We start from the raw sequence: 18,666 nt of genomic DNA, 5'->3' as shown, positions 1-18,666 counted from the left end.
TAGATTGATTTTTGGCCCCAAAATGTTATGTCTAAGTCCTGCCCTGGCACATATGAATGTGATATTATTTGGAAGTATAGTTTTTGTAAATGTAACTATGGATCTTAAGATGATATCCTAGATTTAGGGTTGGCCATAAATCCAGTGACTGGTATCCTTATTAAGAGTAAGGAGAAGGAGATTTGAGATAGAGACACAGAAGGGGAGGGCCATGGAAACAGAGATTGGAATTATGTCAGCCAAGAAATGCCAGAGATTGCTGGCAGCCCCTAAAAGCCAAGAGAGAAGCGTGGAGCAATTCTTTATCAGTCTTCAGAAAGATGCAGTCCTGATGATACCTTGATTTTGTATTCCGGCCATCAAAAATGTAGCCATGAAAGAATTTTATAAGTTTTACTGTTTGCAGTCACCTAGTTTGTGATAGTTTCTGTGATAGCCCTGGGAAGCTAATACGGTATTCATACCAGTTGATGACTCTGGTGTTTGCTGCTTGGAGTGATCTAGTAGATCTTAACTGTGACTCTGGATGTGCCTGTGTCTCTGTATCTTGAGGTGGTGGTTTGCCCCATGTCCTCACTTCTCTGCTGGGTCCAAGGAAAGTCATTGATTGTTTAGCTTGTTTAAATTTTTTCTCGTTGTAAGGGTGAGTGTGACAGTCTCCGAACTTCTTTCATGTTGGAATTGAAATTGCAAGCTGAGTTGTTTTTTTTTGGGGGGGGTGGGGGGTGGGGATCTGGCATTTTTATACTGTATTATTTTAGTGATTATCACATGCATGTTTATCTTTTAAATATCTAATGTTAATTATTGCCTTTACTCTCCTTTTGTGTCATCCAAGAGTCTTAGGCTACTTTAACTCCTGATTTATATAGCTGTTATTATTTTAATCTTCCTATATTTTAAACTTCCTCATCAGCCTCCCTCCTCCTTTTCTGCTTCTTATTTAGGCTTTTTGTTGGGTATAACTGTCATATAACAGTGTATTTCAGGTGTACAACATAATGATTTGATATTTATGTTTTGAGAAATGATCACCAGAGTAAGTCTAGCTAAAATCTGTCACCATACATAGTTACAAATTTTTTTTCTTGTGATAACTTGTAAAAGGTTTACTCTCTTAGCAACTTTGAAATATGCAGTATAGTTTTATTAAAGTTACTATGCTGTGCATTACATTCCCAGGACTTACTTATTTTATAGTTGGAAGTTTTAATTTTCATTTCTCTGATGATTACTGATGTTGAGTACCTTTTCTGGTATCTGTTGACTATATGTATGGCTTCTTTGGAAAAATGTTTATTCTGATTCTCTGTCCATTTTTAAGTCAGATTTTTTTGGTTAGCTTTTTGTTTTTGTGTTTTTGCTTTTAAGTTGTATGAGTTCTTATTAATCCCTTTTAATACACGTGATTTACAAATATTTTCTCCCATTCTGTAGGTTGTCTTTTCGCTTTGTTGATGTTCCTTTCTGTGCAGAAGCTTTTAGTTTGATATAGTTCCACTTGTTTAGTTCTCTTTTTGTTGCCTTTGCTTTTTGATGTCATATCCAGAAAACCATCCCCAGGACTGATGACAAGGAGCTCACAGCCTGTGTTTTCTGTGAGGGGTTGCATGGTTTCCGGTTTTAAGTCTTTAGTCCATTCTGAGTCGGTTTTGTATTTTACTCGGTGTTTACCTGCCTGTGTGTTTACCTCGCTTTGCCTTTACCTACTGAGTCTCTCCCTGGGTATTGGCTGTGTTCCTCTTTTCCTGATGTCCTCAGAGAACATCTTCAGAGTTTCTTTCAGGGTGGCAAACTCTGTTTTTGCTTGTCTCTTCTTGTGTTTTGAAGGATTTTTCCCCTCTGGTTCAGATTTTATGATTTGCAATTATTTTCTTTCTGCATTTTGGAAATATGAAACTGCTGCGTTCTGGCTTCCATTGTCGCTCATCAGAAGCCCATTTTAAGTGTTGCTTCCTTGGTAACCGTTTAAAAATTTGTCTCTTCTGAGATTTTTTTCTTTTTCCTCTGTGCTATTTGGCAGATTTACTGTGTTGAGTTGCAGGTTTCTTTTTGTCTATTCCATTTGGAATTGCTTAGACTTCTTGACTCTGTGGTTTGATCTCTTTTATCAATTTGGTGAGTTCATAGCTATTAACTTTTCAGATAGTTTTTATTTTCTTCCTCTGGGATGCCAATTAAATATGTTAGACTGGTTTACTATATCTTCTGTTTCTGTTACATTCTCATCTCTATTGTCTATATTTTTGTCCTTCTTGGCTTAATTTTGGTTAGTTTCTATTTACCTGTCTGCCTTTTAGCTAATTTTCTGCAGCCTTGTCTAATATACTTTAAAACGTATCCTTTGAGTTCCTACTTTTGGTTATTGTCTTTCTCAGTTCTAGAATACTTTTGTGGTTCAGGTTTATTTTCTCACTGTCTGTGCTATTTAGCTTTGTGTCAGTTTTTCAAGCTGTAGTTTATATCTCTGAACATGGTAAATGCCATCATTTTAAAGTCTGTATGTGATGAGTTCAGTATTTGGAATTCATTGAAGTGTTTCTGTTATTTCTTGTTTCCCTAGGTACTTATTTTAATCTTTTTTTTTTTTTCACTTTACTTGCCAGGTTGTATTTCCTTGTCTCTGGATATTGTAAATTAAAAAAGTATTTCTTGACATAATAGGGCATCTCCCAGAGAAGGTTCTGGTTTCTTCTCTTTTGTCTTGGTGTGAGGTTTCCTGAGTCATCCACATAACGTTAAGCTGGGGTACAGTGCTTGGGTGCATATATTTAGGTCCTATCTCAAACTGTGTGTATAGATTTCTAGTGCTCACTTAAGTTTCATCTGATAAAATTGCTACATTTTTAGTAGTTTAATCTTCCTAAGAAAGTGATTTTTATATTTCATCAATGGTTTTTATATTTCATCTTGTGAGATTTGGTGCAGATTATCTAGTGTTCTTCTATTTTGAGTCTTTTGTTGCTATGTTTTAAAATCTTTATTACCCTACTGATCAGATAAATGCTAAAATGTCATATCTGCTTAAATTGGATAGCTTTCTTCACACTTTAAAAAGAAACTGTTACATAGCCAAAGTAATTTAAATTTAACATTCTCTTTCAGTGCCAGTCACAATTGAAACGCACAATGAATAATCCACAACCAGAAAGTGTCGTCTGAAACAATTGGTTTTGTAGGAGAGTAGGTCAGGGGGAAGAGCCCTCAGTGATAGACAGGGTCTGTATACCTTTTATAGTCCTAGAGTGTTTTTCAGGATGTGCATTTTCTCTTCCTTTTATTTTTTTCTTTCCAAATGTTTTTAGTCAACATGTGTTTCTTCACTTTAAGCAACCATTTAAAGTGAAGAAATAAATTTAGTCAGTCAAAATACAATTGTTTTAAGTGATGAAAGAGTTTTGTTTAATTTGAAATTTAAAATAATGAATTTTTTGAGTTTCCACAATATGGAGGATGCTGATTCTTGGTATAGCAGACTTGTGAATTAAATGAAGTTTTATTTAAACTGTTGTAGCTTTTCTGCAAGTATCATTGTTACATACTGTCTAGTGAGCATCAGTGTTTCTAGTAACTTGTTTTTACCTAACTAGTGTATGTTTATTGTAGAAAAATCCTGAAATATGGGTTACTGTTTCTAAGAATGCCCTCACTTATGACAGCTGCAGACTTTGGGGATTCCCACAACTGCCCTCACCTCTGACAGTTGGTTGGAAGAGTTTGCAGAACTCATTGAAAGCTGTTATACTCTTGGGGATGGTATTCTGTTGTAAAAGGACACAGATTAAGGTTGGCCAAGGGGACAGAAGCCTGGGGCAGATTTCAGGAAGGTACGAGACATGATGTTAGTCTCTCTCTCTAAAGTCACGGATGGCGTTAAGTCCTGGCGAGGATGTGTGACAACATGGAGAGTATTGCCAACTAGGGGAACTCACTTGAGTCTTCGTGTCCAGAGTTTTATTGAAAAGATACAGTTGACTGCCCAGGTAACTGACCTGTTTAGTGTCTAGCGCTTCCAGAGGTAGAACAGCTGCAACAGGGTTTGAAGTCCCAACATAATGACATTGTTTGGTAAAGTCTTCAGGTAACAAAGGTGCCTGAGGAACTTCAGAACCCCTCAATAAACAAACTCTTCCCATAGATCAGGATGAGGCCAAGTCCTGTCCTCTCTTTTGGGTGACATTCATTTTTTTTTTAATTGGAGTATAGATGATTAACAGTGTTGTTTTAGTTTCAGGTGAACAGCAGGATGATTCAGTTATACATCTACATGTGTCTATTCTTTTTCAGATTCTTCCCCCATTTAGTTGTTACAGAATAAATACCAAGCAGTTTCCTGCTGTTACACAGTAGGTCCTCATTGATTATCTGCTCTAAATAAAGCAATGAGTACGTGTCAACCCCAGAATCCCAATCTGCCAATCCCAAGTACGTACTCCCCCACTCTTTTAATTCTTTACTAAAGGTGAAATATTATATCAAAAAGAGATAACAAACAGCATCTTAGATCCCTTCAGGCATCTGTTAACATTTTGGAATGTAACTCTTTATATTTTTCTGTGCATATGTTTGTTTCTTCCCTTTTTACAAAAATAAGTTGTTACAGTACCTTTGTTTTATAACCTTTATTATTTAGAATGGTATTGCAAGCCTAATTAAAAATGTTTAAAAGGGCAAGAAGGACTTCCTGGCAGTCCAGTGGTTAAGACTCTGTGCTCCCAATGAACCCATGGGTTCAGCCCCTAGTTGGGGAGCTGAGATCCCACATGCTGCTGCATGGTGTGGCCAGACATTAAAATAAAAGGGCAAGAATTTAACCTTATTTACCATATGGTGTTTTATTTAGAAGAAATAAATTATCTTTGACTCAGTAAACTTTTAAATTATGAAACAGAATCATGAGTTATAAACATCTTTATAATAATATTGGACAAGCCACTTTTAATACTTAGTGCTTTCTTAAAAAAATCTTATACAAGTAATACCTGCATATGCTATAAAAACAGAGGAGCCTGGTGTGCTACGATTTATGGGGTCACCAAGAGTTAGATATGACTTAGCGACTGAACAACTACAATGAAAAAAACGGTATTTCCTTGCCTTACTGTTCTCTTCCTCTGTTCTCATTCTCCAGAGGGAAGCAACTTAGAACTATCTAATCTTTCAGTTTTGATTTTTTGGCTTTTGTATTTCTAAATAACAAGTTTGTGTAGCTGTTTCTGATTGGATACTTGCGTTTTTTAACCTTCTGATGTGATAGGTAAAGATTTGGCTTACTTGTAATCTCACTTCTGTTCTAAGTTTATCCCAATACAGTTTTATTTCTCTCTTGGATACCTTTCTGAATTCTGAGTTTTATAGTTACACTTTTATTTCTTTTTCAGCAACTAACGCATTATTTCTGGACTTCGAAGTTTGTATGATGAAGATTTACCTTTCTCTTTATCAACCTCTCCAGTATTTACTTTATCCTATAATGTGAAGGCTTGTTAATATTTACATTTTGTTCTGTAACCGTAATATAGTCTTGTTTTGTTATGGGTTGGTTTTCAGTGTTAAAATTAATAACTAGTCTCTGTTATTATGACCATGTAAATACTTTTTAGTTTGCAGCCAAGTAGTGTATATGATGATTATATTTTCAACACTGTATAGCTCTTTGCCTTTTCAGAAGTTTCTAGTCTCTTTAGTTTTTCTTCTCCTTATAGTTTTATTGTCTCTTTGAATTCCAGATTCTTAAGGATAGTATACAATTTCACAGTCTGGCTCTCACTTCTTTTTTGCCCCCAAATACTTCCTCAACTTTCTGTCTCCTGCTTAATCTAGACTGTTCCTTAGATCTATAGCACAATTACTGTCTTAGAACTTTTCTTACTCTAAGGCTGGCTTCACTGGTTCTTGAATTTTGTATCCTGTCTTTTGGTTCTTACTCTGTCAGATAAGATCATGTAATCGCCTGTGTATTGTTGTTGTTCAGTCACTGAGTCGTGTCTGACTCTTTTTGACCCTGTGGTCTAGAGCCCGCCAGTCTCCTCTGTCCTCCACTGTCTGCTGGAGTTTGCTCAGATTCATGTCCATTAGGTCAGTGATGCTATCTAGCCATCTCATCCTCTGCTGCCCTGTTCTCCTTTTGCCTTCAGAAGTCTTTCTCAACATTGGTCTTTTCCATTGAGTTGGCGGCTCTTTGCATCAGGTGGCCAAATTGCATATGTAGGAATTAATTTTCTTTGTCCTTGTCTGTCTGAAAATGTTATATCTTGAATATGGAATACATTTTTCTTCAGTACTTAGGTGGCTTTGCCTTTTTATTTTCTTTTTCTGGAATCTGGTGTTGCCAGTGAGAAGTCTCCTAATGAATATGATTTTCATTCTTTTGTATATGAACTTTTTATTTCTTCTCAGATAAATTTCTAGGATATGTTTTTTAAATTAATTTTTAATTGGAATATAGTTACTTCACAATGTTGTGTTAGTTTCTGCCATACAGCAAAATGAATCAGTTGTATGTGTATGCATACACATCTCCTCTTTTTTTGGATTTCCTTCTGTTTATGTTACAATAGAGCATTGGGTTGATCCCTGGGTTGGGAAGATCCCATGAAGGAGGGCATGGCAACCTGCTGCAGTATTCTTGCTTGGAGAATTCCATGGACAGAGGAACCTGGTGGTCTACAGTCCATGGGTTTGCAAAGAGTCGGACATGACTGAGCAACTAAACACAGCATAGCAGAGAGCACTGAGTAGGGTTCCCTGAGCTGTAAGTAGGTTTTCATTAGTCATCTATTTTATATATAGTATCGGCAGTGTGTATACGTCAGTTCCAATCTCTGAGTTCACCACCCCTGCCCCGCCCAAGTAGTTACTTTAAAATTTTTGTATCGTACTGGCTTCTCATAGACCTCTCTATTTGAAGATTTGTTTCATATAGCTTTGGAATATTTTCTTCTATTATTTCACTACCTATTCTCTGTTTTCTCTTTTCTCCCCCTAGAACCGTTACTTGGATTTTGAATTGACCATCTGTGTCTTGTCTGTTCTTTTATATTTTCTTTATGTCTCTTTACCTGTTTTGATAAAGTTTTCTTGGGTTTGTTTGTCTCTACCTTTGCAAAAAAAAATTAACACGACTCATTGGAAGATATATTTCCAAATGCTTTTTATTTTCATACTTCTTTTTTTTATAACATTCTGTTCTGATTTTATTACATCTCTTGAGGGTAAAAATTTGTACAGTTTAAATCTTTAAAAATTTTTAGACATTAAGTTGTAGAAATGTTTAAAGTACAATACAAAGAATTTTTTCCTGACTGATGCTTTTCTCCTGAATATTTTAGTGTTTTCTACAGATCAGGATCTTCTATAAAATGTAAGAAATTAACATTTATTTATATATGTGTGGACTCATGGTTTTTTTTGCTTTATTCAGTGGGGTATATTGTTACACTGTCATTTATTTTCGTTTTTTCATCGTTTATTTTGATGCTCAGATTGTATTGACTTGGCCAGTAGGATGTGTTCTGATGTTACTTCTCCGTGTCCTTGGACATCAGCTTATCTTCTTTGAGAACTTCCTTGCTTTCTAGCACAACACCCTGTTCCACGTTTATCTTGTACTTTTCCTGCCTAAGCCCTGGAATTGCATATCTTCCCAAGGATTCCTGGTTCCTTTCAGTAGAAAGTGGTTTTTATAAGATCTCAGCATTAGGTTTGCTCGTTGATAGGTTGTGGTTTCAGGCCCTTTCAGTGGATAGAGCGTGCATGCCCGTGTGGTACATTTGTGTTTATGTGTATGTGAATGTCTGTGTATTGAAAACCCTGAGTTCACAGTGATACTTCTCATTCCCACTTAATATCATAGGATTAAGTGAAGTCTTTTCCCGTTATGTTTGTAACTCCCTTCCTTTCATAGAGAAACTTGGCTTCCATTGTCCTTAATTTATTTGATCAACTCTCCTAGATGTAGCCAGTCATTCCCCACCCTTGTATGGACACCCTCCTCTCTGGCACAGGTTGTTCCACCCCTTTCTGGGTGACCTCCACCCTCCGTCTAGGTTACCTTTCCTCTGCATGGTGATCTGGCCCTAACCCCACTACAGGGGGCTTCTGTTCCTCACCAGGCTGCCCATCAGCTTGGATGCCCTCACCACTGTGACTGGGAACTGGCATACCATATCATGTCACCTCTACATGGATGCCTTCCTCACCCTGCCTTCGAGTTGTGATAGGCTGCACTGGGGAACCGCCACAGACAGACACGCTTCTCATCCTACTTTGGCTCTGATAGCGTCACAGCCACCCCTGCCCTCCTAGCTTTGGATACCTTCTCTACTCTTTGGTCCCTGTCTTCTCACACCTTCTCAGACTCCTTCCCCTCCTTGGTCTCCCTTCCCCCCACTATGCTTTTGTATACCTAGTGACTTTAATACTGAATTATTCTGGAAGGGGAGAGGTTGGTGTGTGCTTCATCCAGGAGGAGTTTTTCAGTTTATCATCGTCTTTCATGGTTAACTGTTGTCTACTATTCATATTTATGAATAAATGAAAAGCAAAAAGCTGATTGGGAACTCTTTATATGGGTGTAACTTTTTAATTTTATTTTAGAGTTGGTAGGTTGGAAACCACCCATTGCTCTGGAGACCTCTAAATTCTGGGTATCAGAAGTCGTTTTTCTAGGAAACCATCACTCATCCATAGTAGCTTTACTAGTTCCCCCAGACTATTGTGTGTGTGTATGTGTGTGTGTTTCGGAGATTAACCCTTTAGTATTTTACCTTTGAAGAAAAATACCTACCTGTGTAGCATTGTTGTCTCAGAACTGTTGTGGTTAATAATGGGTCTCAGCTCTTCTGTGAGACGCTAATTTCCCTATTTTCAGTTCTGTGTTTCCCACGAGCGTTCCTTTTCTTAATTTCTGGCCTTTCTGGGGTTCTGCAGAGCAGTTTGATGTCTCAGTTATAGTTTCCTTAAGTTTTCTGAGCTCTGGCTTTATCAGTTATGGATCCATTTTCAGGAATTTTAAGTTTCTTGCTAATTTCCATCTCAGATTGGTATGTTTTCAGCTGCAAATACAAATCTCGTCTAGAATTTACTTAAAAGTTAAGAAAAAACTGCTTCTATAACAAGAAATCTAAAAGTTATAGGGCTGGTTAGATTAGCAGTTGAATCAGTCTAGTAAAGATCCAAGCCATTTTCATCTTTCTTTTCTTGTATTCTAAGCATATCTGCTGTTTTTCTTGTCTAATCTAGTTGTAGCAGTTTTGGCCATTACATTCTCAATGAAGAATATCCAAAGTCTGTAGGAGGACACTCTTTCCTTGTGTTTTGTTTATAAGGTCAAATAAAACCTTTCAAGAACCCCTACTTACATTGTATTGGTCTGAGTCGATTCATCATATCTGTATTTGAAAACCAGTCTGTGTGTGTGTGTGAGATAGAGAATATGAATGAGATTATCATAAATCTGTGTGTGATCTGTGTGCATGCTCAGTCGTGTCCGATACTTTGCAGCCCAGTGGACTTTAGCCCACCAGGCTCCTCTATCGTTGGGATTTCCCAGAGAAGAATACTGACGGGGATTGCTCTTTCCTTCTCCAGGGAATCTTCCTGACCCAGGGATTGAACCTGCATCCCCTGTGTCCCTGCATCTCCTGCAATGGCAGGTGGATCCTTTACCACTGAGCCACCTAGGAAGCCCCTGCTATAAATCAGTTCTCTTCAGACATTTATCTCCTTGACCAGAAGTGTTAGGTGTCCTGGGACCTACTCAGTCTGCGCTTAAGCAAGATTCCCAAAGTCAACAAGATGACCTGATTGTACATTAGTATTTGAGAAGTACTGGTCTAAAATAGTTTAATCCTCAGGGTTTAACCCTCTGAGTCTGAGAGAAGCTTCACTTGTAAAAGTACAGAGTTCCAAAATACCTGAACAGAATCAGGGTTCAGTGAGAAAGGAAGGAGGAGGAGGAGGAGTCGGTGTGGGAGTGGCTGTTTGTTTGGTAGCCAACAGTGTCTGCCCATACTCCCTTCCCTTTTTTTTTTTTTTTTGGTATAGTTGTATATATGTGTTCTTTTTTCTTAATCATTCTTTTCGGAGGAAGAAAAGGTAATGGAGGTATGACTAGTTAAAATATTAATAGTATGCTTATATGCTGTCCTATAACCTTAAAATCCTTAACAGCCTTCATTTCAGGGTGTATTCATTTTCTATGCTTCTGTGAGAAATATCGCCACAAACTTAGCAGATAAAAATAATACACATTTATTATCTCACGGTTTTTGTGGTTTCTTCAGTCCGGGCATGGCTACATCCTCTGAAGGGCTGCAATCAGTGTATTGATCATGGCTGGCTTCTCAGCTGGGGAAGGATCTGCTTCCAGGCTCACGAGGCTGTTGGCATCATTCAGTTCCCTGTGGGCAGTTGGACTGAGGGCCTCAGCTGTTTGTGGGCTCTCATCCAGAGACTTCCTCAGTTACTTGCATGTGGCCCTCTCCATAGGCCAGCTCAACAAAACAACTTGTGTCTTCAAAGCCAGGAAGTGACAGAGTTTCCTAGCAGGGGTATTACAGCCTTATGTCATCACATACAGTCCATCATCTTTGTCACATTCTGGTGACTAGAAGTCAGTCATAGATCACGTTCACACTAACGGAGAGAGAAGTACACAAGGGCCTGAATACCAAGAGATGGGAATCATGGGGGCCGCCTTAGGGGTTGTCACAAAGCATGTATAGCTGACTGGCAGGATAACTGACGAGGTAAATTGTATGTTGTGTTGAGGTTTCTCCGTAACACTGGTACTGTGCGTTATAGTTAGGCAAAAAAGAAATCTGCGGGTGTAGCCAAATATTAAAAACTGAGGTAAGCTTTGATGGTATCTTTATTGTATTAATCATTGCTAAATAGGTTCCTTAGTTTTAAGTTTATTAGTATGGTTAGTAGTATTTCATGAGTTAAGTTTTAGATGTTTGTTTCTTTTTTTTAGTTGACTATATTGTGGAGTATGACTACGATGCTGTACATGACGATGAGCTAACAATCCGAGTTGGGGAAGTCATCAGGAACGTGAGGAAACTGCAGGAGGAGGGATGGCTGGAAGGAGAGCTGAATGGGAGGCGAGGCATGTTTCCTGATAATTTCGTTAAGGTGAGCATTCTCAGTTAGATTCCTTGCTGTTGCTCTATCGGATTTAATCTTGAAGAGATGCATACACATATTTTTAACACTAAAATATTTTAGATAAATTTTTTGTCTGAGGAATTAAAAAAACTGGAGACTCAGGTATCACTGTAATGAATGTTATTGTTGCCTGGTGTCCTGGGGGATTATAAAACTCTGTGTGTGTGTGTGTGTGTGTGTGTGTGTGTGTGTGTACATGTACCTGTCTACCTGTGATGTAGGTAGCACTTTGTAATTTGCAAAGTTTTTGCTATCTACATTTCCATTTAAGCCTAAACATCTTGTGGAGGAAGTAGGGAAGACGATAGCCCCATTTTAAATCAATGACATGTAGGTTGAGAGGTTAAATGGTGTTTACCCAAGGTTGGATAGCTAATAAAACAGAATCTGAACTGAAATCTGAGATAGTTGCCTCTTTACTCAAGTGTGAGTAAAAACACTTACTGGGTTTTGTTGCTTTTCTAGCCCCTTTGAGAATCTTGTATTCTTAAGTTTCAGCTTTGCAGCAGTTATCTTTGATAGTAACAAATACTCTTCAACTACCACCAGACGTTCCTTTTTAAATAATGTTCTAGTCACTTCTGCCAGAAAACAATCAAGATTTTTAAATATATTACAAACTAAAAAAGTTCTCAGAAATGTAGAGGAGGAAAAAAAAAGTAAAGGATATCTGTGTGTTTACATGCCATTTATAATAGTCTTAACCCAGAGCTTCCTTGGTAGCTCAGACAGTAAAGAATCTGCCTGCAACACAGGAGACCCCGGTTCAATTGCTGGGTTTGGAAGATCCCCTGGAGAAGGGAATGGCAACCCACGCCAGTATTCTTGCCTAGAGAATTCTGCGGACAGATGGTGGGGTTGCACAGAGTCGTACATGACTGAGCAACTAACACTACTATAGTTGTCTTTATTTTCTGGATTAGTTTTCTTACATTCAGCCACATCCCTCTTCTCATGAATTTGTGGCTGTGAGCTCTTCTGGGAAGGCTCGAGTCTATCTCTCATTTGGTTTGTCCAACTTGCAGAGTAGTTGTTAGAATGTCTGTGCAGTGTGAATGTTTTGTAAATATTTGCTCAGCTGCGGTTTTACTAAGTATGAACACATACTTTGTTAATTGGTTTTAGAGAAGGTGAACTAACTACATTTTACCTCTCAAAAGACCTGAGAAAAGCTGTAGTAGGAATTGAGCTCTTTTGTTTATTTTTTCTTTACAAATTGACTTTCTTCTAATCTAAAATGGAGTGTAAAGCAGATGCTGTCAAAATTGAAGCAGAATAACTACATTTAAACCCAGTCAAATGAAGTCTCCCTTTGTTGGTAGAATGATATAAGGAAAATCACATAATGTCTTTGTTTTCTTCCTTTTAAAATGGCCTGTCTTTAGTCTGTAGTCTGTATATAGTAAGCTGCAACATTGGCCTCTCATCTCTCTCTCTCTGTGTCTCTTTTTTGGGGTGAGTGGGGGAAGTGGCTTTTCAGGAAAAATATATTGAAGTAATAGAACAGTGGTTAAAAAAAAGAACTTAGTAAGAAGTATTAATATGGGTCTGTTTTAAATTGTGTGCTGATAGGTAGTCCCCGTGCTGACATGTGGTCACACTGGTGGAGATGACCTGTCATGGCACTCCCATCTTAAAATACATTTTCCTATCCTGTTACAGTACAGCTAATTGTAGAACTTGAATTTAATCTGCCTGCTAGTAGAGGATGCTGTTTGTGTTTGCTCGGAGATGCAGGGAAGCTTAATCTGGGATTAAAATGAACCACAGGGTGGACTAGAGTTGGGAGACATCAACATGAACTCGTGTTTAATTTAAAATATGTACAGATACATACAGAAATAATTTTATATGTGTGTGTTTATACTCCGGTCACTACACATGCGTATATATATTCCTCATTTCTTCCACTGAGGGCCTGGAAGCAGTGACACACCAGTACCAGTGAGTACACTCGTTGCTCAGATCTTGGTTTCAGAATATCATTTTCCAGTAAAAGGAGGCTCCTGAGAGGAGTGATCCTATGGCTGCAACACGGTATTCACAGGATGAGCTGGAGCAGCTAGTAGTGCCGAGAGTAAGAATTTGGAAAAAGGCAACATAGGTGCCAACTGGAAAGCTGGTTGAGCATCAGAATAACCTAGTATTTGAAGAGCAGATAGATATGCACGAGTCTAAATAAATAAATGCTGATATAAATGGATTGTTATGTAAATAATGGAATAGAAAGGATAAATCTTACAGAATTATTCCAAGTAATATTTGTAAATACTGTCCCCACCCCCAAGTATCCTTCAAGTGTAGGTTGGACTAAAGAATAGATGGAAGAGAAAAACAGCAACTGTACAGTGGAGAAACTCAGCAATTACTGCCTTTACCAAGTGATCAACGCTAACATCGTCGGTAATAAATTATGTTGATACCATGTATCTGCTGAGCCTCCGGTATTTATTCTTCTCCCAAACCTATCATTGCAGTCCATTTGTGAAAAAAAACATCAGACTGACCCAAATTAAGGAACATTTTACAAATATCTGATCAGTACTTTTCAAAAATTTCAAGGTCATTAGAAAACAAGGAAGGCCTAAGAAACTGATGTTGAGCAGAGACTGAGGAGACATAGTGACAAATGCATTGTGGTGTCCTGGATTGGATTCTGGAATAGAAAAAGGATGTTGGTGGGAAAACTGTGAAATCTCTATAGAGTTGGTGGTTCTGTTAGTAGTAATGTACTATTTTAATTTCTTAGTTTTGACAAGTGTAATACAGTTACGCCAGGTATCACTGTGGCATATATATGGGAGATATATGGGAACTCTGGGCGGTACCTTGGCAACTCTACTGTAAACAAAATTATTACAAAGCAGAATTTTTTAAAATTTTCTTTTAGCCTTTCATTTATTTTTAATTAATTTATTTTTTATTAAAGGATAATTGCTTTATAGAATTATGTTGTTTTCTGTCAAACCTCAACATGAATCAGCCATAGGTATACATATATCACCTCTGTTTGAACGTCCCTACCATCTCCCTCCCCATCCCACCCCTCTAGATTAATGCAGAGCCCCTGTTTGAGTTTCCTGAGCCATACAGCAAATTCCCATTGGCTATCTATTTTACATATGGTAATGTAAGTTTCCATGTTACTCTTTCCATACATCTCACCCTCTCCTCCACTCTCCCCATGTCCATAAGTCTATTCTCTATGTCTGTTTATTCAGTTCAGTTCAGTTCAGTCGCTCAGTTGTGTCCGACTCTTTACGACCCCATGAACCACAGCACACCAGGCCTCCCTGTCCATCACCAACTCCCAGAGTCCACCCAAACCCATGTCCATTGATGCCATCCAGCCATCTCATCCTCTGTCGTCCCTTCTCCTCCTGCCCTCAATCTTTCCCAGCATCAGGGTCTTTTCCAGTGAGTCAGTTCTTTGCATCAGGTGGCCAAAGTATTGGGGTTTCAGCTTCAACATTGGTCCTTCCAATGAACACCCAGGACTCATTTCCTTTAGGATGGACTGGTTGGATCTCCTTGCTGTCCAAGGGACTCTCAAGAGTCTTCTCCAACACCACAGTTCAAAAACATCAATTCTTTAGCACTCAGCTTTCTTTATAGTCCAACTCTCACAATACATGACCACTGGAAAAACCATAGCCTTGACTAGATGGACCTTTGTTGGCAAAGTAATGTCTCTGCATTTGAATATGCTATCTAGGTTGGTCATAACTTTCCTTCCAAGGAGTAAGCGTCTTTTAATTTCATGGCTGCAATCACCATCTGCAGTGATTTTGGAGCCCAGAAAAATAAAGTCAGCCACTGTTTCCACTGTTTCCCCATCTATTTGCCATGAAGTGATGGGACTGGATGCCATGATCTTTGTTTTCTGAATGTTGAGCTTTAAGCCAACTTTTTCACTCTCCTCTTTCACTTTCATCAAGAGGCTCTTTAGTTCTTCTTCACTTAACTGCCCTGTAAATAAATTCTTCAGTACCATTTTTCTAGATTCCATATTTATGCATTAGAATACAATATTTATCTTTCTCTTTCTGACTCACTTCACTCTGTATAATATGTTCTAGGTTCATCTACCTCAGCAGAACTGACTCAAATGTGTTCCTTTTTGTGGCTGAGTAATATTCCGTGGTGTATATATACCACAACTTCTTTATCCATTCATCTGTTGATGGACATCTAGGTTGCTTCTATGTTCTAGCTATTGTAAATAGTGCTGCAGTGAACAATGGGATACATGTGTCTTTTTCAGTTTTGGGTTCCTCAGGGCATATGCCTAGGAGTGGGATTGCTGGGTCATATGATGGTTTTATTCCTAGTTTTTTAAGGAATCCCTATACTGTCGTCCATAGTGGCTGTATCAATTTACATTTCCACTAACAGTGTAAGAGCATTCCCTTTTCTCCACACCCTCTCCAGCATTTATTGTTTGTAGACTTTTTGATGATGGCCATTCTGACTGGTGTGAGGTGATATCTCATTGTAGTTTTGATTTGTGTTTCTCTAATAATGAGCAATGTACAGCATGTTTTCATGTGTTTGTTAGCCATCTGTATGTCTTCTTTGGAGAAATGTCTGTTTTGGTTGGGTTGTTTGTTTCTCTGGTATTGAGTTGTATGAGTTGCTTGTATATTTTGGAAATTAATCTTTTGTCAGTTGTTTCATTTGCTATTATTTTCTCCCATTCTGAGGGCTGTCTTTTTACCTTGCTTATAGTTTCCTTCGCTGTGCAAAAGCTTTTAAGTTTAATCAGGTCCCACTTGTTTACTTTTGTTTTTATTTCTATTACTCTAGGAGGTGGGTCATAGAGGATCTTGCTTTGATTTATGTCATCGACCATTCTGCCTGTAGTCTTCAATCCATTTTGAATTTATCTTTGTGTATGGTGTTAGGAAGTGTTCTAATTTCATTCGTTACATGTAGTTGTCCAGTTTTCCCAGAAGCATTTATTGAAGGGGCTGAAAGCAGAATTTTTATCAAAAAGTTAACCACAGGTGATGAACAACAGTGGAGAGTCCACAGTTTAGTAAGGTAGTTGACTTTTATCATTTCAGATGCGTATTAGAAGTTTCAAGGAAAAATAAAAAAATAAAATAATAAATAAAAAAAAATAAATTTTTTTGTCTACTGGAAAATAAGCTTTCAGTGGGACACTAGTATGGTGCTTTGTAGACACAGAACTGTGGTGTCGATGGTAGAACGAAGCTTCCTATAGAAAATTCCTGTTATTGTTTTGAATAACTATACTGAAAAGCAGCATTTAAATAGGGCTGGAAGATGGATAGAAAGGTCACATCATTTTTGTAGCCTGTTATGAAACATTGTAGATACTGTAAAATTTTTTTGTGTGGCTAACGTGTCTGTTTTCAGTGTCTCTTTGCAATGTTAGTTCATCTTTATATATGATTTAGAAAATATTTTACAAAAACCATAGGACAAGGATCTGTGAACTTAATGTAAGAATGTTGTCACTTTGTTTTTTGCTTCAGAGCGTTAACTTTATAATAAAGACAGCATGACAGTAACATTGAGTTTTTTATTACCCTCTTCTCATTTCTCTTTCTCCCAATTGCCTGTGTTCTGAAGCTCTGTGTATCCTTCTAACACATAGTTTTATATGTATTTACCTACACATAAATAAAGACTGTTTTGTGTGATTTATACATTTACATAAGTACTGTGTCAGATTGCAGCTTTTAAAATACTTAACGTGAGATTTTGATGTGGATACATAATATAGTCACATCTGCCAAAATGTGTTTTATATCACTCATCAGTGATTGATAAATAGAGGAATGAAGTTGGGACAAAGTTGTATTTATTTTTCTAGACAAGGTGAGCTGTCATAGAGTGTAGTGTTTTAATTTCAGTAAAAAGTTAAAACTCACCTACCTGCTTGCATAGACAGGAATTCTTTTGGCTCTTAAAACCTCTTTTTTTCCTTTTTTATATTTGATCCTCTATAACTGGATATTTTCCTCAAAGTTACACAGTCCTAACATGATAAGGGCTTTTAATTTCTGGTGCTTCCGTCTGCTTCTGTCTGCATTATCTTAGTATCCACTAGCCACCATTTCTACTTTATTGTTCTATGCATTTTTAATAACTCCTGAAGAATCTATTTGTCATAACTCCTTGGGTAATCTTAGGTTATTGCTCATCTTTTGAGGTTCTGATTATGTTATTTGTTTACATTTTTAGTGGTCAGTTTCCAGAGCATGCATAGGTTTAGAGTAGTCTGCCCCAAGTCCTACTGTTTGCATAATCATTGGTATTTTTAGTATTTGATTCAGAGGTTTTCACAGAATCATTGCTTTTTTAGTGTGTGATTCCTCCTGCCACTCCCCCACCCACCCCCCACCCAACCCACCTAACCCACCCGTCCTCGCCCCGAATGTCAGGTATTTAGGAATAATCATATAGTGCGTCTATAGTAGAAGTTCCTTTGTTGTTCAGTCGCTAAGTTGTGTCCAGTTCTTTGCCACCTCATGGATTACAGCACACTTACTGTCTCCTAGAGTTTGCTCAGGTGCATGTCCATTGAACTGGTGATGCTGTCTAACCACCTCATTCTCTGTCACCTCCTTTTGCCTTCAGTCTTTCCCAGGATCAGGGTCTTTTCCGATGAGTTGGCTCTTCACATCACGTGGTCAAGGTATTGAAACTTCAGCTTTAGCAACAGTCCTTCCAGGTTCATTTCCTTCAGGGTTCGTTTCCTTTAGGATTCAATTTGTAATAGCCATATAGTGTTCCAGTTTATGTCTTAAGCATATTTTATGAGTATTTAGCTATTTTCTAATATGCTAATTTAAACTCCTACCAGTGATGTAATGAGTGTTTTTCTTTAATGTTCTCATTAACATTTGATGCTATCAAATTTTCTTTTTTATTCTGTATTCTATGTCTATGTAATGTTCAGAGTTTAAACTGTGGTTAGTGAGAGAAGTAGGGAAAAGTATATGTATTCCATCTCTCCACAAGATAATCTAGATGGTGATGCATTTTGATAGAGATTTTTAGCAGTCTAAAAACTTGCACAATATAGAAGTTTCTCCTTTTAGAAGTGGTGTTGGAATAGCTGTTTTTCCCTTAAGCTGTGGTTATAAAGCTGGTGTTCAGAAAAATGTAGTATTAGTTACCTTTAACATAAGAATAGATTAGTGTTCAGTAAAAAGGTAATAAGCATATTTGATACCCTCTAAGTTATGCCTTGCTTCTGAAGGTTAGGGCTTCCCTGGTGGCTCAGTTGGTAAAGAATCCACCTGCAATGCAGGAGACCTGCGTTCTATCTCTGGTTTGGGAAGATCCCCTGGAGTAGGGAACAGCGACTACCCTCTCCAGGATTCTGGCCTGGAGAATTCCATGAACTGTATAGTTCATGGGGTCACAAAGAGTTGGACGCGACTGAGCGATTTTGACTTTTTCTGAAGGTTAAGATAACCATGACAGTAGCTAATAGTGCAGCTGACTAGTTGTATGCAT

The 18,666-nt window shown here is 37.8% G+C and overlaps 1 protein-coding gene across 1 annotated transcript in view; it reads left to right on the top strand.

The window, feature by feature from the left end:
* Positions 1–18,666, top strand: part of CD2AP (CD2 associated protein) — an 85,955-nt gene that overhangs the window by 19,719 nt on the left and 47,570 nt on the right. The window contains exon 2 of the mRNA XM_070361326.1: positions 10,979–11,139. Coding sequence (XP_070217427.1) covers positions 10,979–11,139 — 161 coding nt within the window. The remainder of the gene's footprint in view (positions 1–10,978; positions 11,140–18,666) is intronic.

Source organism: Bos mutus, chromosome 23 (genome assembly GCF_027580195.1).
Source record: "Bos mutus isolate GX-2022 chromosome 23, NWIPB_WYAK_1.1, whole genome shotgun sequence".
In the NCBI taxonomy this organism is placed as follows: domain Eukaryota; kingdom Metazoa; phylum Chordata; class Mammalia; order Artiodactyla; family Bovidae; genus Bos; species Bos mutus.
Note: the sequence above shows the minus strand (reverse complement) of the source record. Positions and strands in the feature narration are given on the sequence as shown.